This window comes from Trachemys scripta, chromosome 1 (assembly GCF_013100865.1).
Source record: "Trachemys scripta elegans isolate TJP31775 chromosome 1, CAS_Tse_1.0, whole genome shotgun sequence".
In the NCBI taxonomy this organism is placed as follows: domain Eukaryota; kingdom Metazoa; phylum Chordata; order Testudines; family Emydidae; genus Trachemys; species Trachemys scripta.
Window position 1 is genome coordinate 111,525,919 of NC_048298.1, and position 26,482 is coordinate 111,552,400.

The 26,482-nt window shown below is 42.4% G+C and overlaps 1 protein-coding gene across 1 annotated transcript in view; it reads right to left on the reverse strand.

Moving 5' to 3' along the window:
* Window positions 1-2,128: 2,128 nt before the first annotated feature.
* Window positions 2,129-26,482, reverse strand: part of SLC15A5 (solute carrier family 15 member 5) — a 64,130-nt gene continuing 39,776 nt past the window's right edge. The window contains exons 6-9 of the mRNA XM_034758054.1: window positions 23,990-24,178; window positions 16,325-16,456; window positions 4,014-4,122; window positions 2,129-2,524 (exon numbers count right to left, since the gene is read on the reverse strand). Of these exons, the coding sequence (XP_034613945.1) occupies window positions 2,377-2,524; window positions 4,014-4,122; window positions 16,325-16,456; window positions 23,990-24,178 (578 nt within the window). The 3' untranslated portion in view covers window positions 2,129-2,376. The remainder of the gene's footprint in view (window positions 2,525-4,013; window positions 4,123-16,324; window positions 16,457-23,989; window positions 24,179-26,482) is intronic.

A 26,482-nucleotide genomic window follows, 5' to 3' on the forward strand; every position in this document is an offset into this window, starting at 1 on the left:
ATGGCCCATCAAGGGTCATCAGCTGTACAATAAACCCATTGAAAGACCAGGGACTACACCTTATGAGTCAGCAAGATATGTAGGAGCATGTCTATGGACAGAACTCTAAGGCTTTTCCATGCTGTGAAGCTTGTGTTTGGGACACAGGAAGTACCAGTCACATGGCAAAAGAATGTAAAAGGCAGTTGCATCTTCTCCATTTTGTGTTCATTCCTGCTTCAGACCTCTGGGATGCTTTTCTACAAACTGAAGCTCTGAACAAGGGACTGAATGACCCATCCAAGCTGTTGATGTGTTCCAGAGGGACTTTCAAGCCAGCAAACTCACCAATACTGCTAAGAACCTGATATATGGACTTTGAAGTCTCCGTGTGTATCTGATTGCTTAACCATTTAACATGTCTCTTCTTGTTCTTCCTTTTTTTGTTTTACTATAAACCTTTAGATTTAGACACTAAAGGATTGGCTGGCAGAATGGTATTTTGGGTAAGATCCAACCTAATACTGACCTGGTAACGTGGCTGACCCTTTGGGGTTCAGAAAAACATTTTGCTTATGTGAGCAGAGTTTTAAAATAACTTCACTGTACTGGACCTAGGTGCTGATTGGGAGCCAGAGAACTGGAATGCAATAAGGGCACTGTGTGATTTCCTTTTTTAACTTCTTGATAACTAGTGTGGGAAATCAGAAGTGCAGTCTGTGGCTGGTTAGTGAATTTAACTTCAGTGTTAACCACCAGTTTTGAGAGTATCTGCTCTCCTGCTTGCAAATTGCCCTGATCTTGGCATTTATATTGAGGGCTGCCCCAGGCACACTGGGTCACACACCAAATATGGTGACATTTGCAATAAGCTCTTTGGGGCAGGGACTGTCTTTTTGTTCTTTTTCCCTAGCATAGTGAGGTCCTGCTGTGACTCCTAGGCTCTACTGCAATAGAAATAATACATAGTAAGTCTTGAGAGTTGACCACACTGTAGATTTTCTCAGGGATTAAATCAGATCCCACAAGCTTAACAGTGACAGATCTGGTCAGTACTTGGATGCAAGCCCTATTGCAAAAGAACCTGTCACTTTTATAGAAGGCAGTTCTCTTCCCTCCGAACCACTATGGGCACATGTGTCTACACAGCAAAAAATACTGCAACGACGAGTCTCAGAGCTTGGGTAAACTGACTCAGGTTTGCGCCACAGAGCAAAAAATAGCTGTGTAGATGTTCAGGCTTGGACTGAAGCCTGGGCTCAGAGTCCTCCCCCATCATGGGGTTTCAGACCCCAGCCTCCAGCCCAAGCCTGAATGACTACATGGCTATTTTTACCCCATACCACAACCCCGAATTAGTTGACCGGGGCTCTCAGATTCACTGCTGTGGGATTTGTTTGTTTGTTTTTTTGCTGTGTAGATGTACCCTGTACAGCAAATCCCCCAGCACAGTGTTTAAGGGAAGAGAACTGTGAAGCTAACTGTTCCATGTTCCCAGTGAGATTTTAAAAGGGTCTCACCTACTTGTAGTCATTAAAATCCCATGACACTGCTGACAAGGGAATGATTAGTAGCCCCACTGTCAACATGTCAAATTCCAAAGTAGGAAGTTATTTCCCTATCTTTCAGGGTTTTTTTTGGATATAGTATTCTTACTTTTAAAAACTCCATTGTATTTTTGCCAGGTGAGGTTGTTAAACAGCTACTGTATTCCAGAGGTGATGAGTGAAGTGATTCCTGTACATGCATATGAGCAAAATAATTGGGGTTATTTAAATAATTATAATAGTACCACCTAACTCTCGCACAGAGTGCTTTTCATTAGTAGCTCTTAAAGTGCTTTACAAAAGGGACCAGTATTATCCCCATTTTACAAAGGGGGAAATCAAGGTCCAGAGAGGTGAAACGATTTGCCCAAGGTAATCCAGCTGGGAATAGAACACAAATCTCCTGAGTTCCAACCCACTGTTCCGTCTAGTACACAACACTGTCTCCAAACAAGATATTTTTAAATTGTTTATATGTAAATGTGTGACTCAATGATTTGCTAAACAAATTTTTAAGTGACTTTATTCAGTTTAAGCCATAATTAAATACATCTGTTAACACATTATACATTTCCCCTCACCATTTAAAAGGCTCTGCTCTGTAGCCATTTTGCTTGTGGAGCTCTCATTGACAGCAACTGGAATTATGCTGCTGGAGCAGCTACAGGGACAGGTCCTAAGCTTGCAGTTGTTTGTGGTACTTGGTAAAAAATATAACAACAAATCGGTATTATTGCTAAGGCCATTCATAAATACATAGGCAGTTTCATTAAAATATGCCAGATGACTGACTGCAACAAAGCAGGTAGACTGCACTCTGATGCCAGGTCTGTCAATTAAGGGTAAAATTTTATAGGGCTGTCTCCATAGGAGACAAAGTGGAAGAATATTCTAGGACACTGTCATAAAACTTGGGAGACTTTTCATGCTGCAGAAGTTTCTTGTCAAGGATGCTTCCTCTGAACCCTTGGTCATATTCTTGATTCAGATTGCTGTATCTGCAAATAAAAAAAAAACAAAGCAATATGACCCTCCTTTTAAGGATTTGCTCTGCTGGGATTTTGCTGTGTGGCCTTGGGCTAGTCACTTCCCTCCCTGTGCCTCAGTTTTCCCCATCTGTAAAATGCAGATAATAGCACTTTGAGATCTACTGATGAAAAGTGCTGTAGAAAAACTAGGTAGTAGTCTATAGTCTTGATAATTTAAAGAACAGGCATGAAATAAATTAACACTTAGGAAAATACAGTACTTTTTGAATAATTCGTACTTGTATTTTTCAGCAATGGGCCTCAAAACACTAAACTGAACTTGTGGATAATGGTATTCCACTTTATATGGGGGAAACTGAGGTACACAGAGAAGAAATTGATCTATCCATTGCAAGAATCTGAGTCAAAAATATAGTCCAGAGCTAACCCTCTAGATTAGCAACTAGACATTGCTGCCTCGTGATATAAATTCAGATTTGGATTAGATATGGCATTTATGTGGTTGGCAAGATGCCAGCGTGGTCCTTGGTGTTACAAAGTTAGGGAAATCTGTAATAAAACAAGTCAGATTTTTAATCAGGCCCTGTTACTAGAAGCACATTTCTCTCAGAGGTATTCACTTCAAGAATACTTAGTGCCCATATCAAGCTACCAGCCTTCCAGCAGAAGAATCATAGAAATTAGAATTAGCAAAGTTCAATTAGTTTATCTCAAGGGTTCTCGATGTTTTTAATAGTGTGAATCACATTTTAATAGAGAGAGTTTATCTGTTGGACCCCTTCCTTCCCATTTGCAATGGTGTGGGCTGCCTGTCCTACTGTTGGTGACTGAATAGCGTCCCCACAACAACTGTTGATTAGAGGGAAAATATTAGTTATGTATTTAGTGTATTTTTGGATTTTAATATGTTTCAGCAGCTGGAAACAGGGAGGTAGAGACAGCACCATGTCCCCAGACAGTTTTGCAAACATTATTGGTGGTCCTATTGGCCACAGTTTGGGAACCCCTGGATTATATAATCTAAGGCCTACTGGCAATATAGAATTGATTCCTGCATTTGAGTGACTGGAGTCATTCCACCATCTCCACCAGGGAGTCTAGCTGACATTAGTATACAGCTGAGAAGCAGGAAACATTCCCTGTGCATTCCTTTGTTCTATTCCATCCCATTATACTTACATTCCCCTAAACAGTTCCCTTCCATCTTTAGTGTTAGCATTCTTCACAGAATTTTAGATTTTTAAGACCCCTTAAACAACTGGGACAAAGGATGTATATTTTGTTTTTAATCTTATCCCAGCCAAAGTACTTTCTAGCCCCTTCTCTCCAAGAGGGAAGAGGGAAAATCCTGAACTCTGACCCTCTGCATGGTAATCCAATGAACTATCTCTAGGCTGCTCAGTCAGCACTGCTTTGTTATAAGATTTACTTGTAATTTTAATGAGAAATCCTACACACACACTAGTGAAGTGTCAGAGCCTCATTTTCTGGTACTTACCTATGTGAAATGGTACAGAACCCCAAGGTGTTCACCACCATTAATGAAGCCAAGAAGAAGTAGAATCTCTCCAAGTTACCCTCATTTAGGAAGTTTGGGAACCAATTGCCTAGTGAAGCAAATATTTGAAGCAGTGTTAGTTTATTCAACTGGCTAAGAGGTAGGTCACATATAAGTTACTGAAATATAAGCTTGTGTAAGATCACACAGATCCTACAGTGATGGGTGCTTTGAATTCTATCATAGATATTTATATAGCCCATTATCTGAGCACCTCACAGTCTTTAATGCATCTATTATACCCTTTTACAGATGGGTAATTTAGGCATAGAGAAACTAAATTACATATCCAAAGTCACAAAGGACTCTATGGTAGATCAGGGAATTGACCTAGGTCTCTACTTAGCACCCTGAACATTGGACTGTCCTTCCTCTCTGATCATCTTCTATATACTTGTATCATACACAAAAAATCTACATTAAAGAGAACATTATTAAGGTTGCAAAATCAAGTATTTTAAAGTTGGGAAATGCGGAATTAAGGTTGCCCATACAACCTTAATTAAACCTCATGTGTATATGCAATGCAGTCTTTAGTTACATGCTCACATACTATTTTTTCCACAGGACACTCACTGAGTGCACAGAATGAATGGTGCTCACTTTGTGAGAAGTTATTCAATATTTTGTTTTTTTCTCATTGAGCAATAGGAGCTCCCAGGCCTTATTTATGGCACCCTATTAAACCCTGCTCTTGAGACAAAATTATTAATATCTTCCACTTTCCACTCTTCAGATGTCTCATCCCAGTCCCACTTTCCTTGCCCAGCAAATCCTAGTCTCACCTCAGTCTACCCCTAACTCCACTGCAGTCTCCTTATCCAGCCAGTCTCAGAATGACACACCTCATCCAATTTGTCTCTTCTCTCACCCTGGCATCCAGCCACTCCCCCTTGCTCACATTCCTGCCCTAACTGGCTCCCAGTCCCAGTCTCTCTCCCTGAACTCTTCATTCAACCTCAGTTTCCCCGCCCTCCCCCCCCCCCCGCTCATTGTCTCAGGCTCATTGTCCAGCAAGTCCCAGTTCTCCCCCACAACACTTTGTCGGATGTGCCTCTGCCCCTTCCTCTCCTCCTTTCCCTCCCCACTGGTTCCTAGTTCCCGTCTCCTTTCCCAGACAGTCCAAGTCTCTCTGTAGCTCCTCATGCAATCTCAGTCTCCCTCCCACCTACTGGCTCCCAATCCTAGTCTGTTCACCCAGCCATTTGCAGTCTCCCTAACACAGCACCCAGATCCAGTCTTCTTGTCCAGCAAGTCCCAGTCTCTTTCTCCTTCCTTTCCCCCCCCCCCCCCCCCGCACCATTTGGAACAAAATCACATTTCTCAAACTTTGCTGTGAATGGGAAATGTGCTAATGAATATCTGAGAAGGTAAAGTCAAAGTGCTTCAGGTTTTCCAGCAGCACCATCCACCAGTCACTGAAAAAATAGGAAGCTTTGCCTTTTTGTTGCTTAACATACTGGCTAGGGATCTGCAACAGCTAGGCCTTTCTGATCCTCTTTATGCTGCACACCATAGCTATTTGTAAATACTCTATAAGCACAGACCCCTACCACTTGGCCTCTTGGTAGTATAGAGCTTATGACACATTTCAGCACTTCAAATTCCATCAAGTAAAGGACAATGGCACATATGCACATACAATCCAAAACACCTCAAGAAATTTTGGGTAACTGCAATACTTTAAAAGTTTCCCCCTGCCTGTCAGATAAGCTGTGCACATCATAATTGCAGAAGCAGATTTTCTTTTGGTAACTGTAAAGATTGGGTTTCACAGAAGGAAGCCAGTCATTAGTTAGACTGAATTTCCAGAAGTTCAGTTCTTGAAGGATGATCAAATATAGTTAACACCCAAAACCAAACTGAAACCACAGAGTGGCAGAGGAGCTAAAATATCAGAGCAAAACTCTACAAGGCAGTATCAAGCCCTTATTCTAACTGGGAACTCAGCCTGCTTATCACCAAGAAAAACAACAGCTTTCTTCACTCCCCTGTTTCCAATGTGAAGTCCACTAGCATTAGAAAGCAGCTTTTCCCCAGAAGGCTTTGCTAAAAGGGGAATAAGAAAAAAATAACTTTTCCTTTTGCAGTTGTGCCAGTGAAAACTAATAGCCTTACTTGACCTAAGCTGTCTGTTGGCATTCTTAGTTCAGTTTGCAAGAGCTACTTAACCTAATTAGAATGAGGAGGAGAAGGAAACGACTTCAGTTTGAGAGAGTGACCAGTTAAAGGAATGAAAAAAGAATCTCTGCTTTCCTCTTTCATCCTCATACACTTTCATCCGTACCTCAAGGTTGTAAACATCTCTCGCTCCCCTAAGCATCCCCTTTAGATCTCTCTGGATCAATAAGGATCAACTGTAATCAGTACAGTAGTTTTCCCTCATCCTTCTCCAGACTTTGTTCTGCACAGCGATGCCTCGCCGCCTGTCGGAGAACAGCACTACCTCACCTCTGCATGTGTGGCTCCCTTTGTGGTGTTATCTCAGAACTAGTTTTAAAATATATCATTTAACATTGTCAGTTGACTGAGCTCCCAGGTACCATAACTTCATTTTAGTAGCATATAAACTTTTACTGTCATAATTCACAATCAGGCAGTTTTTCATTTTACATCCCCCAGTGGCCGATAGAAGAAGGAGGGAGAGTGAGTGTATCTGATGAAAGGAAAAGCAAGCATGGGGTTCTGTACTACAGCTTGTCAAAGCAGAGTTCACACTGTCTGTTGGATTATTTACATCTATTGGTCTAACTATGTAAGCAGCAGGAGCTTCGTAATGGAACTGAGTTTACCAGGGAATCCAAATAGAAATGATGTCATTAAAATACTACTGAATTATAACAAAAATGAATTTAGTTCCACGCCTGTGCTCTGCAGAGTTTGTGGCTTCCAAGAGAACAGACCCAAAACGGAGTCCCTGAGACTGTGTTTTCAGTGCTGGCGAAGGACACCAAATTAATAGTGTTGGAGATGGAAGCCCTCTTTTCACCTGCAGAACAAGTATAGCAATAAGCAGGGCCGGCTCCAGGCACCAGCGCAGGAAGCAGGTGCTTGGGGCGGCCAATGGAAAGGGGCGGCACGTCCAAGTCTTTGGCGGAAATTCAGCAGCGGGTCCCTCAGTCCCTCTCAGAGGGAAGGACCGGCCACCGAATTGCCGCCGAAGAATGAAGCAGTGCGGTAGAGCTGCCGCCGAAGTGCCGCCGATCGCGGCTTTATCTTTTTTTTTTTCTCTTTGCTGCTTGGGGCGGCAAAAAAGCTAGAGCCGGTCCTGGCAATAAACAGCATGATCTAGTGGATAGGACACTGGACTGGGAATCAGGAGACCTGGGTTCTACTCCATGCTGTGCCATTGACCTCCTGTGTGACCTTCTATAAGTTACTTCTCTCTGGGTTTATTTCCCCTCATGCTCTTTCTCTGCCTTGTGTTTGAACAGTGCCTAACCCAGTGGGGCCCAGATCTGAAGTGGGGTCTTTAGACAATAGTGTAATAGAAAGTTGACAAGGAAAGCAACAACAATGCAAGCACCCCCTTCCCTGAATCAGAAGGGCTAGTTTTGGGGTGAGAAAGTTGTTCCGTCTTCAGGGCAGACAATAGGCACACAGTGACAAATCCTGCCCCTGTGTTATGCCCCCGGCTGCACTCAAAGTGGGAGGCATCAGTGGGGCTCCCTTCTCCCCCACCACCCCAGTACTGGCAGCAGGGGCCAGTCTCTCCCCAGTAGAAGCAGAGATCCTCCTCCAGATAGGTGGGGGTGACAGCATTACTGGGAGTCTTCCAAATACTTACCCAGTAGCCAGTATGTATTTGCGCGGGTGGCCCAGGCCTGATACACAAGTGATGGTCCAAAATTTTCAGTCAAAATGGTTTTTCAGCTGAACATTGGGCTTTTGTTTAAAAAAAATGTCCACAGAAAGTTCTGACTTAGATTTTCTTTTAAACGAAAAGTTGAAATTTTCCATGGGGAGTGAGGGTGTGACATCCGTCCAGTTCTATCCTGCACCCACACAGCATCGTCTGCTGAGGTGGCCTCAACAAAGCAATAGGGCTTGTAGTTAAAATTCCATTGAGACACATGGGGCAGCTCACTCTGCTAGGCGCTATTGCTTCAGGCTGTCTGAAGACTCAAAGCCTCCCTGCATGGATTCAAGTCTGTTCATGTTTTCAAGCTTTTCTTCTACACCATGAGACACAGAACCTTACTTGGTCTGTTTTGATTGTTCATTGTTTTAAATAGAAGCCGAGAGTCTGTTGTAATCACAGAATTCCAGGAGCTGGTGTCCCAGACACTGATTTGTAAAGTCTGTGCTTTTAGTTGGCAGTATCTCCACACTCCGGTCAAGTCCTGGGCTTTTCTACTAAGATTGCCAACAGAAGTCCCAGTTTGTGGGGATGGTTTGTCATGTGGATACTGCCTCACTGGGAATTAAACTTGCACAACAGTTCCCCTATTTTCAAGTTTATTCCAACATGAAAATTCTCATTGTTGATTCATACTGTGAAATGTTATCAGCTACTTCTAACCATGGATAGATTGAGATCCTTTCCCTTTTGGGTGTCAATGAATTGTGTGTGTGTTCCATGACTGATTGGAAGAGCTACTTAACCCAATTAGAGCCATTGCAATCAATTTTACATAGAAGATGCTCATATACTACAGTGATGGGTGGCAATATAAAACGCCTCACAGCCTTAGTGGGGCTCAAGCTAGCATGCTAAAAATAACAATATGGACATTCTGGCTTGGGCTGGAGCTTGGGCGGGCTCCACACTCCTATTTTTACCACTCTTGCTTGAGCCCTGTTAGCAAATCTCTGTCTACCCAGGCTGGGAGGCTTGCTCCCAGCTGCAATGTAAATCTACCCTAAGACAATGGTGCCTGGCCTTGCACATGTATACAGAGAAAGAGGTAGCGGGTTGGGTTGGGCTGGAGGGCAAGAGCAGCCTCATGCCCTCTGTGCTCCATGCAAAGCCTGGCCTAATATGGGGAATGCAAGGACCACATTATGCCAGGTTTGCATGGAGCACAAAGCATATGCATGAAGCTAATGCTGTTGCAGGCACTAGCCTCTCCACAGCCGGTAGGGAAAGGCAAGGCTGTAGATCCTCCATTTGTCCACACAAGCTAGCAGGTCCACCTGGATACAGAGAAACATGGATGCTGCATCTTCAGGGCTGTGCCTGGAGCGCTAGCTACACCACCTCCCTTGCAGGGCTGTACCTTGCAGGCACAGCAGAGCCCCAAGCTGGATGGGTAGTGCAGTTTGTTTACTGCCATATAGATAATGCCATAAACTCATAGTTAAAAGGTACATATAGAACACAGTGAAGCCATCCCACAGACTAGTCTATCCTGAATAAATCCCAGATACTTACATTTAACCCACTACTGAGACTTGGAGTTAAAAAAACCCACTTAAATTCAAATCTTTCAAGAGCTTCACATATCCCTCAATCAATTCATCAAGTGATGGGATATAGTTAATGCTTCTCACTCCCAAGTCTAAGTCTTAGTACATGCTGTCTCGAATCCTTATTGGTTAAACAGGTATCAGTGGACACTGCCATCTGTACTGTAAAACGTCTTTTGGCAGTATCATATTTTGGTGCTAATCACACAGGTATGTTAAAACTCATAAGTGAGAATACTGGTACCAGAGATCTTAACAAAAAGAGGCAATCTGGACTAATTTCCTCCCCTCTGACCCACCCCCCCCTTTACATATTTGCATTACTACTTTTAGATACATTTATTCTGAAATGATTAGCAAAGGAGGACAGGTTTAGTTTTGCATCTCTTCCATTAAAATGTCAGGAGAGGTAAAAGATGCAAAAGAGATCAGTTTCCCAGCTCGTACTGAAAATATCACTGTCACCCGTCATCTGTTTGCACTCATCAGATTTCAAGAAGTCTTATTTTATCATATTCACACCATCCTCCTTAGATGAGTTAAAATGTGATTAATGCAGCCTAGACTCTGTGTGACTGATAGCTGATCAACTGTTCCAATAAAAAATATCCTAAGCTAGTGATATGGAGCACGATCCAAAAAAGGTTGAAGTAGTTTAATCAACACCTTCCATGCTCAGCAATGTAATTCACAATTTTTATCCTTTCACTGACTCTAATTCAGTATGTTCTGAACAGCTTCCCAAGAGCATGGGTACCACTGAACTAAGGGTGGGAGAATGCAAAATAGTTTAGGCTTTTGTTCCAGTAAACCTGAATCATGAGACAATGCAAAAGCGTCGGTAGCCTAACATCCACACAACACACCTTGTTGAATTTAGCTTTACAACAGCACAATTCACGTGTCATCCTGCTTCACTGCGACAGAACAAGGTCTGGACTTCAGAACCTAACCCAGGTTCAGCTGGTTTAAAAGCAACCAATTCAAGTTGGTTTGCCTTCCTCCTGCACCATGAGTTGTTCAGATATTGATTATTTTTTAGCACTCTTTATCATGGAACTTAACTTTTTGAGGGATCGGGGTGTAGCTGATGTCAGTATTGGCTAATTGGTACTGGTCCCTAGTGTCATTCTCAGAAGTGCTGCCTTTGAGGAGAATAAGTACAGGAAAGTGATTTCCTGCATTGTTGAGACCTTCAATCTTACATCATGGAGACCTGTGATGGGATCCACTCACCTCTCATGAACGCCCTCTATCGGATATATGCGTGTCTGTTCTTTTTCAGCTCTGCGCTGCTCATAGTGCCTTCCATCGGCTACCATCCTCCTCAGTGGATCTTTGGCAACTCAACCCACAAGCCGAGTCATATACAGTCCATATGTGAACAAAACAAACCTCATCTGGTGTACAAGTCCAACAAGTCCAACTATCACAGTACGCTCAGTTGGTCTCTTCCTGTAGCACTCCCAGGACTTATTCCTCAGCCTCTTCTGGGCTAGCTCTCAAGTGATCCCAGTTCTGGAATGGAACAGTGCCCCCAGGGCTTCCTCCCTGGAGACCTTTGCCCCCTAGCAAGCCTCAACTGACCCCTGCTCTCCAGATGAGTCACTGTTTACAGTTCAGTTCATTCCCCTTCTGGGGCGGTATCAAAGTCCAACAAATGCTGACCCTCTTCCAGATCTTCAGCTCCTTCCCTGGGCTTATGCAGCCACTTTCCTGGTGGCTAGTGGGATAGACCTGTGCCCACCCACTACTCCAGGTCCCAACCCAGGGACCCTACAAATAACAACCACCTGCTGCATCCCTTTTTACTTTGTTGATGCTGCTTCTGTTCCCTGGGTCACTTGCCTGCAGCCCCAGCACCTTCACCCCATGGCTGAAGTCCTGCTTGTGTCCCTGCAGCCAGCCAGGAGTACCTTCCTTGCTCCCCTAGTTCCTGCCAGCAACTGAATCTACTTTGACCAGCAGCTCCTAGGCAGCCTGGAGGACTTATATCTACTGCTCTTTCCTGGGATGGGGTGTGGTAGGACCGTGAGGACTCCAGCAGGGGTCCTCTGAGTCTATTACACCTCATCACAAGACCATTAAAAACAAAGATAGAAGGAAAAGTAAGTGGAGAGTTGGTCCAGATTCAGTTTACAAAGTCTCAGGGACCCAACAAACCCCGAAATTAGAGAACTAGACTGGATCTTTTATACCCCTTCTTTATGTAACTATTTGAATCTACAACCATATTTGATCATCTTCCATGACCATAACAAAATTAATACCTATCCATTATCCATATGTGGCATTGCGGACTTCCTTACTTAATCTTCTACTCATTAATATTAATATATTGTGTCAATCATTTCTTAATAATTCCCGCACATCACTGAGGTCAAACTGCCTAGTTAACATATTGCAGAAGGCCCCCAAATCCCCTCTAATTTGTGCAACTTGCGGTCACCTGTTTACTTGCACAGCAAGAGAAGGCATAAATTGTTACCTGGGTATGTCCTCAGGCCTATATAATTTTAACTAAAAACCCCTGCCTTAGCCTGACTAGAACCAAGACTCTCGCGTTTGGCCTCACACCCATAAAACATGCCACTAACGTAACAAAAGCGTACTAACACAATTATTTATATTCACCTACTTCCTATTACAGCTTCAATAACGTCCATTATTATTTCTGTAAGCATGCTTAGCAGAGATATGATATTTTACCCCAAAATTATAGACCCTCCATGATCAGGTTAGAGGTCAACAGTCAACAATAAGCAGCTCCGGAAGTTTTTAAAGCAACAAAACTACTTTACTCATATCACTTGTAGCAATACAACACAAGCCCCAAGAAAGGTAATCAAGAATGATATGAGAGTAACGTAGCCTAATACAGATGGTTTAATCATGCAAAAATAATGGAATAATTTGGAAAAGGGCATCATGTCTGACACCATTTCCAGAATGGGCATCAAAAGACAGATGGAGTAGCAGTGAATTCTTGCATTCCTTTGGAAATGAGATAAGAAAACCTCTGCTGGTTTCATTATAATTTAAACTCAGCTCAAAAGGTCTGCATTTTTACAAACAAGCCTAGCTTAATTCACGGTTCAGAACCAAAAGTTAGCAGAAGAATTACAATATTCATAAAATCTCGCACTTAAAAGGTTATATAATAGAGATACAGAAATATTTACAGGTTGTGTGTCTGTCACAAATGCTAGCGAGTGGCCACCCATTAGGACTGTTGTGGGGACAATCCAAGTCTCTGGATCCCTTGAGGAATGTTAAGCCCCTGCAGCCTGAACAGAGTCCAGCCACTGCCCCAAACTCGGGGTCCCCTAGGTAACCTCTCAGGGTGCAGACCTTCTATATGGCACTCCCTTCTGAGAGTTGGAGCCCCTGTCCATCCACCTATCCCCTCTGGGAACACTGCTGACCCTTGAGACTCCCCAGTACTTAAAACACAGTCCTTTACCAAAACTTCACCCTAAAGGTGTGAAGCTTCTGCTTCATCACTTGGCATGCAGTAGTTGTCAAACAGTTAACACACACCCTTCACATAGTCCAACGCATTTATGCTCCTTTATACTTAATCATGTACAGCACAGGAGCGTACAGAACAAATAATACAATAAACATATTAAACCTCAATGTCCCTTACTGTCAAGCTCACCATCCCCATATGAGTCTGTGGGGAATCAACTGGGTTCCAGCAGGCAGGGTGTCCCTACCTCATGAGGCGTTACATGCTGGGTTGCTTCTTCTTCATGGACTGGAGAAAAAGAACCCCGGAGCAGAAAAGCTTCTGTCCTTTGAAAGCTTCCCGTCCCACTGTGCCAGGTGATATCCTTACTAGCCCCCCCTCATGAGCACAGAGCTTTGCCAGGTGACTTTATTGCAACCTCCTCACTGCTAAACCAGTTTTTCTGGGCAGGGACTAGTCTTGTCCACAGTGAAATGATTTCCAACGATAGGATACTTAAGAGTCAACTACCCTCTACTGTTATTCTTTTGCCACCATCCTTTGGAATTTTAATCCAACAGAGGTAAAGAGACCATGCAGAAGACAAAAAGCTGCACATTCAGAATGGTGTTTGCAGCCTGACATAGACACATAAGGTTCAAAATCTCACACAGAATTCATAAATTGTTCAGTCATATTCCCAAATCACAGTATCATTCCAGGAATGGTTGCTAGGAATAAGTGAACTGGTTCTGTTTAGGGTTGAGGCAAAAGAACCTCAGAGGAATCTCCGCCCATTTTTAGAATGGAACGTCTTGGGCCCTAAAAATATATCAATTACATGAAAATGAAAAGAGTAATCTAAGTGTTCTCACTGGAAGAACAGGAGGACACCATTTAAGAATAATATTCACCTTGATTCTCATTACAGGTTTGGATAAGAATCTTTTGAGGGGCTTAGCCAGGCCAACCCCCAAACCTTAGGAGTCTGGACAATCACTGAACCACCTCGAAAATAATCCTCCTTAGTGGAAAGTCACTTTCAGTAGCTGTCTTCAGTTCTGTGTTCGCTCACAGGAAGTCAGTAATGGAGATAAAGATGTGGTTTGAGATTTTGCAAAGCTGACATGGGGATCTAGCCACACAACTCCCATAAAAATGTAAGAGATGAATGGTTAAATCCGCCAATTGCCTTTGAAAATCTCAACGACAGCTGGTTGAAACTCAGAATTTCCTTTCCTGACAATTCTAAATATTTTTGTTCTGAATTGGAACAAAAAGTTGAAATTGCAAAATTACCTGTGAATCAAAAATTGCTAAAAAACATTTGTTTTGGGTCAAAGAGTTTTGTCCCCCCCCCCCCCCCAAATTTGTTTCCATTTTGACTTTAATTTGATTTTATATTTTTTTTATAATCAGTAATTTCCTATTATAATTGGTATAACAAAAATATATAAAATGACATCATGTTGTTACATGATATGAGTCTAAGCATTTTGACTTTTATATCATATAAATTATGTTACATTTAATTATAACAAATATCAAAATGATAGTTGAAATAAAACATTTTTCCTCAACAAAACAAAATATTCCAACTTTTTCATAAAAAAATCATTTTGATAATTTTATCACTAAAAAGTCTGACAAAGTTGATTACATTCTGGGAAAATGCTGATTTAATGAAATCAACATTTCAAAAGGAAATGTGCTTTATTGGAAACTTTTTGACCATCTGTAACCTCAACTATTATGCCTGTTGGCCTTTCTGCTTGAAGACTTGAAAGTGACTTGTTGAGCTAATCATTTTAATATCCGTTTCCATTTCTAGATGAAACTCATGGCTTGAAATAAAATTCTATCTAGTTGAAGTTGTTAACTTAAGCAAATATAAGAGAAACTTCATTACAGAAGTGAAACAGATTAAGATACCAACTACTTGTACATCCAGATCTTGGAAGCATGGATTAATATTTTCTGACGCATACTTTTTCAATAATACACAATCTTTTTAACTGCACTGTTCCCCAGGATAATGTCTCTTGGAGACATAGGTGCAACCCAAGCAGCTCTGAAAATTGGCAGGTATTTTAACTACAGCTGTAGTTTGTACGACAGCCAGCAACAGTAGCATGTTAAAAGGGTGATTTCTTGAAAGGTGGTAATGATCAAATTTATGGATGTCAAGCAATCTGTAAAACTGATTACTTCGAATATGGTAACTATTTTGGACATGTAAACAAAGGAGGTCCTATCCCTTTGCTCTAAATACTTCCTGGTGTTTTAAAGGTAATTATAAAATAGAGAACTCCTACATACTAACTGGATCTAACAAAGGTTCATCAACAAAAAAGGTATTTTTAAGAACTGTGTGCCAGATTCCTACCATGACCAATTCAGAAGAGTAACCAGAAGGTCAGGTTTATAATAAATGCTTTCAGTTGGTTGAATGTACGGAATTGGCTTAGAAATGTCATGAGAACGAGTTTTCTGGGAATGCTAGCTCTTTTCTAAGTGGGATAGAAATACTGTGAAAATATATTGTCATGACATTTTCTTACTTTTGGGTTCTGGTAGCACCTGGACATGTGTGAAAAATGAAAGACCAAGGAAATATTTTAACTTCAAAAGAAAGGTTCAGAGCTTGGTTTCAGCTTTGGGATGAGGTTCAACTTTACCCTTATTTTGCCTGCTGCATGAAGTTCAAGGTTGAGCTTTTCATAGCTGACTAAGCATCAGACTGACACACCTTTGCTCCCACTGAGTAGTACCTTATGCCATTGATGATTCCATTAAAGTCAATGACTATTTGCAGAGTAAGATACTACCCTGTGAGAGATAAGGTGGCAAAATATGGTCCTGGAGGGATTTAGCCACACATTTCTCATTATTTCAATAGGAACTGGGTGTCTAAATCTCCTGGTCAGTTTTGCAAATCTCAACCTATTTTTCTTGTCCATACTCTCAAGACCCTGGTACAATGTACCTACAATGTATTCTACTATTCTACCTTTTGTAAAGCATTGAACACACATTCTGGTGGCTCAGATGACCCCCAAGTAAATGTGGCTGGGGATAAACACGTGCTGAGGGTTCTGGTGGATGAAGGATGCTTGATAGCCAATTTATTGCCCATGATTTCAGAATAGAAAACATGGGGCTCCTCACAGATGCCATTCTCTAATTACTCCACCTATCAAAAGTAAGAGGAATCATTACAATTTGATGAATACAGCTGCAAGTCTATTTCCTATCTTAATTCTATCTTAATTGTGAAAGTAAATCAATAAACTTTGGCAGCCACTCTTATGCTGTTACATGCTTCTCCAAATCAATAGCCAGAGGATTAGAAAACTCATCTCGCAAACATACAGCATGAGCACATTCTTACCTTGAGAGCCTATGTATGTTGCCTGAACAATAAAGGCTCCCATAAAACAACCAGCTCCATTGAAGATGGTCAAAAAGTGCATGGCGATCCCTCGAATTCTGCCTGGCACAAGCCTGAATGTTAGTAAGGAACCTTTGCAAGGAAGCAGAAGATAGTTACAAGTTACACAAGGAAATAACCTTTCAGGGATGGCTAGGCGAAAGATACAATCATTAGAAATCCAATAAATTTGAAAAAGAAAAAAGCCCAGAGCCTACTGCAACAGGATACAACATGAAGCTTATATTCCACTACTTTTTAAATGTATGGTGAAACTGACTCATTATGGAAAGGCAACGAAACCTATAACCTATTGAAGTGTCACATTCTATGTTAAGCCTGCTTAAAATGATCATACAGTGGACCATCCCAAAATCAGTCATCTAGTAATACTGCTACTTTGCATGTGTGTATTCCTTTCCATCCAATGATCACAGTGCATTTTACAATTACTTAATTTAGCCTCAAACTTCAAGTGGGAAAGTTCTTATTTCTCCATTTTATACAAGAGGAAGCAGGCTGTGAGATGCTGTATGTGACCTCAGGCAAGTCACTGCAAGTGGCAGAGCTAGGAATAGAACCCATATTTTCAAGAGTGACTAGTGATTTTGGGGGCCCACCTTGAGAAACCTTGAAGAGGCTTGGATTTTCAGAGGGTGGAAGATCAGTACCTCTGAAATTCAGACTCCTAATTTAAAGTATTTGATGCCAGGCACCCAAAAAACTTAAGGACCTCTCCTTCGCAAAGTCACTAGTCAGTTTTGAGAAATCTTGCGTCTCCATCCCAACTTCCAGTCCCATGTGGTAACCAAAAGTCTAACCATCTCTAGTTGAGGGATCTTACTAACAAAACAAAAACAGCAGATGCTACATGTGGTAGCTTGGGGAGGCTTTAGAGAGGTTAGAGCTGTTTCTTAATGCACTACATTGCTTTATCTACACAAAAGTTTTCCACTGTTATTAGCAGCAATTCCACTAGTGCTACCAACAATTGGGGGTGCTAGTGGAGACAAGAATGCCATGGTTACCAGTGTTTTTAGATGGTGTCATTTAGATTTGTTTTGAGCAGCATTTAATTACATGTTAACAATGCTAGTGGCTTCAGCAGCTTTGCTACATTCATGCTCCCCACCCTGATGGGTGGAGATGCATCAGTAGGGGATTTTTGTACCTTTCCCCCAAAAAGTTTAGTGTACAGCCTAATGCTACAGTGATGTTCAAGCATTTCAGAAATGGTGCAGTGGGATTTAATCATCACCCTGTTCCTTTGCAATGGCTTTGCTCAGTGGTCAGGAGAGTCAGTAGAAAATAAAAGTTAAAATCAAAGTAATCAATAAAGGACCTTTTTTTTTTCTCATTTAAGTATAACAATATTTTTGTGCAATGCTATTAAAGCAAACTATATGGCTCTAGAGATCTAAACTAGAATGTGGAATAGAGCCTTTAATCTTTAGGTCACCTGTGTAAATGCAGTCCTGGATGGCAGTGACTTAGACTCCTTACTATCCAAAGCCTCTTTGCTTATAGGAAGAGAGACCAGTCTGGAGACAGCTGTTGGCAGGGAACCTTGTGAGCAGCCTTGGAGAGACCCCCAAGCCCAGTATTGAAACAATCTTGTGTCTCTAAGGCAGGGGTCGGCAACCTCTGGCACGCGGCTCACCAGGGTAAGCACCCTGGCGGGCCGGGCCAGTTTGTTTACCTGCCACATCAGCAGGTTTGGCCAATCGCGGCTCCCACTGGCCACGGTTCGCCATCCCAGGCCAATGGGGGTGGCGGGAAGTCGTGGCCAGCACATCCCTTGCCCGTGCCGTTTCCCCCAGAGGTTGCCGACCTCAGCTCTAAGGAGAAGCCTCCTCCCTCATGGAGCAGGCTTGCAACACCTCTCTGTGTTCTACCTCTTCTGCGGAACAAATAGAGAACTCAGTCTCTGTGGTTATCAATGCAACACCTTCAACAAGCAGTAAATTCCCCCTGGTAACTCATCATTTGCCGTATATCCACTCCTTCACAGTGATGTTTAGGTAGTTGCACCTTTAGTACAAAACCAGCAACTACTTAAAAAAAGAGTGAAGCAAACCAGTTGGTTGCCTTTAGCCTAATTATAAATAAGTTATTAAACTAGATTATTAGGGAGGTACAGAAGGCATCTCTAGTGAACAAGCCAAATTGAACAAGGGACTTGCCTCCTCCTGGATTTCAATTTTTAAGAATATCAGAGAAAAAACAGTTGATAATGAGCAGAACTGCTTCTTTCATCATGAAAAGTGACCCATCAAGACTATTTGCCAATTATTAATTTGGACTTCTGCCTCCCTAGAATTTCTGTTATGATTCACAAATGTTTCCTGCTCAGTTTTCTGCACAACTGTTTGCTCTCTTCGGAATCAGCTTCAGCTGTTGCCAAAGTCTCTAGTCTTCATAATCTCATTTTTGGAGCTCCTGCTGCATCTATTCCTAGGAACTCCAATCCTCCGTCTCCTCTCCCTTTCCCCCTCCTTAGCTGATATTGCAGCAACCTTCATGGAAAGAATTCACAATGCGAAGACTGTCGATGGGCAGGGGCGGCTCTAGGCACCAGCAAAGCAAGCAGGTGCTTGGGGCAGCCCATTTGCAGGGGCGGCAGGGATCCAGCATGGGAGCTGAGAACCAACAGGGGGCCCTGGGAGCTGTAGTTCCTTGGTTAGCTCCTTGCCTATAGAGCCAGCCCTGGAGCAGGGAAAGAACTACATTTCCCAGCATTCCCTTGGCCACTACCAACAGGAAAGAGGGGGAGGGAGGGAGGTAGCTGAGACCTCGTGCTGCAGTGAATGGAGAGCTGCACTCTGAAGGGTAGGAATACCTTATTTTAACATTCAAAAATGTTAAAGCCCCACCCTGCCCCCATCTACTCCCTCCGACTGCCCCCCACAGAAACCCCAACCCATCCAACCCCCCTGCTCCCTGTCCCCTGATCACCCCCTCCTGGGACCCCTGCCCCTAACTGCCCCCCAGGACCCCACCCCCTATCTAAGCCTCCCTTCTCCTTGTCCCCAACTGGCCCCTCCTGAGACCCTCCCCCAACTTCCCCCCAGGACCCCCACCCCCTACCTGCCCCCTGACAAACCCCTGGGACTCCCATGCCTATCCAACTGCTGCCTGTCCCCTGACTGCCCCCCCAAACCCCTGACCCATCTAACCCCCCCTTCTCCCTGCCCCTGACTGCCACCCCGAACCTCCGCCCCATCCACCCCTCCTGCCCCCTTACCATGCCACTCAGACCAGCATGTCTGGCTCCACGCAGCGCTAGACCCACTGCTGCATATATGCTGCCGTGCTCCCCCGCAGAGCCACAGCCCTCTCCCCCCACCCCCCAGCACCTGCCTTCCAGATTTGAACACCTCAAAATTCAGGAGTGCTCAAGCTCAGTTTGGGCAGCTGTTACTTCATTTCTCCCAAATCAAATATACTGATCCACTGTAACTTGCTGTAAAAAAAGTAGGATAAAATTGAGCAAGAAATGCTTCCCAGTGGTTATTAGGACTGGAACTGGTATTTTCAACAGCCATTGCCTTTTTTCTTTGTTTGTTTGTTTGTTTAAAAGGAAAACAGTGATATTGCATTGGCAAATTCCCCATAGAAAGAAAGAGTGGAACAAAAGAATAATAAAAGGCACCTCAACTTTTCTTCATTTATGTAGGACAATCTTATAATATGCATCCAGATATCCTCCAATCACACAAGCTGAAAATTGTTCCACTTTACTGCAGTTCTCTAACCATATGGGAACCAATCCTGTCTGTGTTCTGTGCACATCTAAAATTCCTGCTGAATGACCTGCCATGGGAGCGAGTTACCAGTGACCCAGGGCTGCAGCGGATGGAGGGTGCACGTGGTGGGGAGGGGAAGAGAGCCCAGGGCTGGGGCGGCAGGAGGTGTGTGTGGGGGGCAATGGTGGGGGGGAAATGAAGGAGCCCAGAGCTGGGGTGGCAGAGGGTGTGGGTAGGGGGGAAGAGCCCAGGGCTGGGGCAGCAGGGGGGGTCCGGCAAGGAGCCCAAAGCTGGGACGGGGGGCAGCCAAAATTTTTTTTGCTTGGGGCAGCAAAAAACCTAGAGCCGGCCCTGTCGATGGGAGATCCCAATTCCACACTTGGATGCTTGAATCATCACAGAGTATAACTGACACAATACAATCACTGTCCCCATCCTTGATTTGCAAGTCCAAATGAGGGATTTGGAAATCCTATTAAGAATTTAGGTTTTGAACCTGATTTCAGTAAGTGGTGCTTTTACCTTACGCAGGAGTGAAACCAGAATTTGTGGGGAAGGGGAAGGTGACCATATGGTGTGCTGTGTGTATGACAGTACAGTCTGTGGCCTAGTCTTCACTGCCGGGGAAAAAAAAAAAAGGTGTGTTTTTTTTAATGTGGGGTAACTAACAGAAGGACTATAGGATTGTTTAGTTCTGTCATGACAGAAACCATGAGGTAAATGTCCCTATGCCCATTTCAGGGGTTGACACTGGTGAGTTTACCTCATGGTAAAACTGAAGTTCCGAGTCTTCACTGTGTTTGTTTGTTTTACCTCAGGATAGCTTGCACACATTAGTGACCCCAAGCTAAAAAAGACACTTATTTTAGCAGGGAAGACAAAGCCTAAGAAGTTGTAAAACCAATATCCAGACCACTTGTAATCATTAAGTGCAGATGGAGCTTTCTTTTTGCAAGAGTAGGGGTGTAAAGCACACGTCCTGGACAAATTCAGCTCTGGTAATTGCATTCTGCTTACCTAAATTACTCCTGATGTTTCAATTGCACTCTGTATTCTTCGCTTCTCCCACAGTGTTTCTGTGAGCTATTAAACAGCTGCTGCATTCTACCCTAGAGAGACTATTGCATTTCAGTGGTGGGCGAAGTGATCCCCTATATATTCCTTAACTAAGAGACTGTTTGTTATGAGACTCAGTATTCGCAAAGTACTTTGAGACACTTGGACTAGAAATGCAGATATTTTTGCAATGCATCATCAGACATTGCAGATGTGGTAACCCTTTGTTTGACAAAACAGTCACACAGTCACAGTATATAAATTCTCTATTGGCAGATTAACATAGTTAGTGTGAACTAGTTCAGATTGTTCATTTAGCTCTATTATATTCTTGCTCTCTCTGTTGTTGATTTTTGCTCCCAGGCTGTGTGTGTCTTTAGCCATAGCTACCAATCAACATATTTGAAACATGCTTTAAATTTAGCAAATTTTAAAAGATTAAAGTACTGTAACAAGAACGAAATACTCCTTAATAAAAAACAGGTGTCCTTTGTGGGCTTGAAACCACCCCACAAAACTCCTTGGAGATACTGAGTGCTCCTAGAAGGATTTATTATAGGAGTCCCGTCTTTCAACTCTCTGTAGATTTTTTTTTAAAGAAACAGTGTTAAGAGTTTTTGAGGAATAAAGCCATAGGCAGCCATGGATTTGTTGCAGAAATTTTGTTCCTCCTGAACAGGTTCAGGATTTGAGTTGACCTGGTAACAGGAGGGTAGCTGCTTCAACTAGCAGCCTACATCAGGGTCACATAAGAACAAAGTTCCTCTGTTTAGTTGGTGTGGGCAAAATGCTAGGAGCCACAGAGATAAATTTAAAAATTCCAACTGTATCTTAAGTTTAATGCAACCATAATAATATGTTTGTATCTTTAACAGAACTGGAATTGCCTGAATTCACCAGTTTTGTCTTCACTCTGCAGGTGTGCAGTGAGAGTGGCAAAGGGCAGAACTCCATGGGCTGCACTTTATTCATGCTTGGCTTAGAAATATCCAGAGAAGTAGAAGAATCTTTTAGAAAGCTGATGGAAGAAGTGGATAACAGCCTAACACTACCAGTTACTCCATTAGCTTAAGTGGCATATGTCTGCGTAGTGAATCTAAAGGTCCTTAACCCAGCTGATGACCCATGGCAGGGTGTGTGTGCATGTGTGTGTGTGTTGTTCCACATGATGGAATTTGTTTATTCAGGTTGCTTTTTTTAAAAAGCTTAGGAAATTACACTGTAAAAGAACAGCTATAAATAACGTGACGGTTGCAAAATCAAGCTTTCAAGAGCCTCAGCAATCCTACAAACAGGATACACCAGCAACCTTAATTCCAGCATTTCCTACCTTTTGAGAACTTGACTTTGCAACCTTAATGTTCCTTTAATGTAATGTTTTAAAGGTAACAACAGAACTAGAAGGGTCAGCCTGGGAAAGGGATGCTCACAAAACCCTGTGTTAAAAGGTAACTAACAGATAATTGTGTTAGACAAGATAATAAATAACCCCTCTATTGTATCATGGGAACATTGGCATCAGTGGGAGTCGTAAGGGTCAGCACCTCAAAGCTAGGCCCTCAGATTGAATACCCCAAGCCCAAGATGTCCAAAATTTTTGTACATTTTTTAACATTTGTTTTGGTTTTAAGACTATGATCATCTAATCTAACCTCTGCATATCACAGGCCATAGGATGCTACCAGGCAGTTCTTGCATCAAATCCATATCTCCTAGTTGAGCTAGAGCATATCTTATAGAAAGCCATCCACTCTTGATTTAAAGACTGAGTGATGGAGAACCCACTACATCCCTAGGTAAGTTGCTCCAATGGTTAATTACCCTTACTTTTAGGAACTTGTGCCTTATTTCTAGTTAGAATTTATCTAGTTTAATCTTCCAGCCATTGGACCTTGTTAAGCCTTTGTCTGCTAGATTAAAGAGCCCTCTATCATCAAAAAATCTTCTCCTCATACAGATACTTATAGACCATGATCAAGTCACCTCTTAACCCTTTCTTTTTTAAGCTAAATAGTGAAGGTCACAATTTTCTGTTACACTTAGCCTGTAACCTAGAAACCACATACACCTGCCTCAGTAAAGTGCTTGAAATGTATGGATGAAGAGGCATTATGTATGTACTAAGCATTACATCCAGGGAAAATTATCTTTTGAGTGAGACCATGACCCTCAGTTCCTAGAAATCTAAGAGTATAAGAATGACAATTCAAACACACAAAATATTCAAGCTATTTCCTACCCCTATGTAAAATGTGAACACTTCTGAAATTGTTTTAGAACAATAAAAACAAGAAGAGAAATATACACAATATATTATTCTTTCTGTGGAATTCACTGCTTGAGAAGGTCATTTAGTCAACTACTGTTAGTATAAAACAACTGTTTTAAAAGAGCTCTGCATAATTTTTGAAGGCGAACAACATTTGTAGTTATGCAAGCTAAAATAAGAGTAATCAAATCTCATGCTTCTCAGTATAAATTAACAACTTGCAGAGGGTAGAAAGTCAACATACAAGCGGGAAAGGATGGAGTTTGCCTAGTGCAGTTATTGGCTCCATTGCTCATGAGTGGATTACTAGATTTAATGGTCCAATGGGCTGACCAGGTCTGACAAATTCTAAGTTCCTCCTAATCTCAGAGAACATTATTGTTCACTCTGTAGTACAGCAAAGAACAGAAATTAAGCTCCTTCAGTGCAGGTGATGAATAGGCCTATTCAGAAAACCTGTGGAAGAGAGCCAGGGGTGAGAAATCAGATGCCAGTCATTCTAATTCTTCTTGTGAAGTTAATGTAATTCCCTGTTAGTTGATAAAATGTACTTACAGGTGGGAGTTACCAAAGCTTCAGCTACTCCAAGTAAAATGTACTGAGGAGCCAGATGAAAACAAGGCATGGAGGAAACTGGAAGCACCTGGCCTGACAGAGTCTGTTCCACCTGAGGGAAGTGTTTCCTGTGTATTTCAGAAAAGCCAGCAACCATCACAGACAGAGCCGCAGAGAGATGACCTACAACTGGGTAAATGGACCAAATAGAGAGAGAGGCTTTTTGACAAGAATGAAGTTATAGGATTCCAGTATAGTCAAGTGACATATGTTTGTAATGTATTCTTTACAAAAACATGGTAACAAAATGGAGTTCAGTGAGTTCTTAATTATCCATGCATACAGCACAACACATTTGCACAGCACTTCAGCACATAGATAAGTGTTCTCTGCCCTCAGGAGCTTACAGTCTAAACAAGATAGGGCAAGAGTTGAGCACAGGGACGTCAGCTTTGGGGGTCACAAACTGTGAGAAAGGAGGCGGCATTTTTTAAAGAAGCATTTTAAGGGAGAGAGAAGATGGTAAGAGGAGGAGGAAAAGGAGACTTTTGAAGGTATGAGGGGTCACATGAGTGAAGGCATAAAGCAGGAGGAGAAAAGGGTGGGAGTAAGGTGAGAAGGCTACAAAGAGCATGAGGAAATTCCCCTGGATGCATTTTACATTGCCAGTAAAAGGGTAATGGTCTGATCAAGGGATGTACCCACATGATCTGTGTCTTGTCAGCCCCTTCATTAGATGTGGAAGAGCACAAGACCCAATTAGGACCACTCAGAGCTTTTTTTGAAGCTCTTATTAGCAAGGTATCATTAGCAGCTCCATAGTTAAGGTTGCATTTAATTTAATTTGTAAAGGAGGTTTTAACTCCCTTGTCCCTGATTCTGAACTGCAGTACACACTGGCAGGCCCCTGGCATCCTCATGAAGCCCCCTCAATTTCAGTGGGGCTCCACATGGGTGCAGAAAATCTATTCAGTAGCTTATGAAGAAGGATATGATTTGGTCACACAGGTCACGGGTTCTGTGACTTTAACAGAGCTCTGTGACTTCTTCGGCTTTAGCCCCAGGCTGCTGAGCTCTGGCTGTCCGCCCTGGGCAGCCAGGCTCTGGCTTCAGCTTCAGCCCCACCATGACATACTCTGATTTTGTACCTTTTCCCCATAACTGTTCCATGAATTTTGCTTAGTTTTACCATAACAAAATTGTATCCATACTTATGAGTTAAGAGTTAAAATATCTTATTTAACATTACAGGACAGGTAACTTTTTTGGGGGGGCCCCTTTAACTAGCTCAGCCTTTTCACATCGTCCCCATACATATTGACTGAGCTTGGCTTGATCTGGGTGAATTCTACTGACCTAATCTTTTGAAAATACATTTATTAGAGATACACTTTTTGCTATATTGTTTAACATTTTAAGATAAGGTGAGGCTGCAGTACTGGAAAAGAAAAGTAATCTCGTTCTTAAACAACTATTTGTTTTTGTTATAGTGAAGCAGAAGTTTTCATGTGAACCCAGATTCAAGCAATCCCCTTAAGTTTGGTTCTTAACAGAGAGAAAATGGCATAAAAGCTATAATATGGATTTGGAAGTTCACAGCTCTCTAGTTTCTATTCATATCTCAAAGATCTTGATCACAAGAGATCACATGACTACAGTTGCCTCTGAGCATCCAATAATATTACTGGATGACTCATGAACCACTGTTAGATGCTGTTGCAGAAATGATTAAAAGTGGGGTCTGCTTCTCTACTCACCCTCCCGACCTGTGCAAGATGAGTGTAAAGTAGCTATAAAACACTATCCTTCTGACCTGGTGGTGTTTTAAACGCTATGGACTGCAACGTAGGTGTGAGGGATGGTAGCTAGCAATTTATGCTATTGGGTATCTATTGAGTAGACAGACAGAAATTGTTGTAACTCCACAAATTTATACTGAGGCCCAAATTTTCAGAAGTGACCTCTAATTTTAGGTGCCCAATTTGGGACACTTGCATTTCATAGGTCCTGGGCACCTGCAGCTCTAATTGACTTAATCTGGAATTGCAAAATTTCAATATCTCTGAGAATCAAGCCCTAAAATACCAGAGCTGGCTACAAAAAAATTGTATTTGCTTAGAATTAGGGGTCACTTGTGACAGTTCAGGCCCAAATATCTGAGCTGTGTGGTGGTTCACCTTGGTTTATGAAGCCTCATGGTGTTCTGTATCCCAAAATTGTTCACCACCTGAACTACAATATTCAAAGGGTGGTTGTTTCTGAGACTGTTTAAATTATGCCAAAGTCAAGATTACACCGAAGTTGAGACAAAAGAGATAGAACATTGAAGGTTTTGGTAGCCTCATGACCTAAAATAAAGTCCTTGTGTTGTCTCCTTTCCCCCAGCAAAACTTCTTTCTAACCCCTGCCTCCAGTCTGAAGCTTTCTTGCATTTCTAGAACTCGTAATACACTTTTTTAAAAACAAAAACTGCATTCTGGGAAGATTTTATCA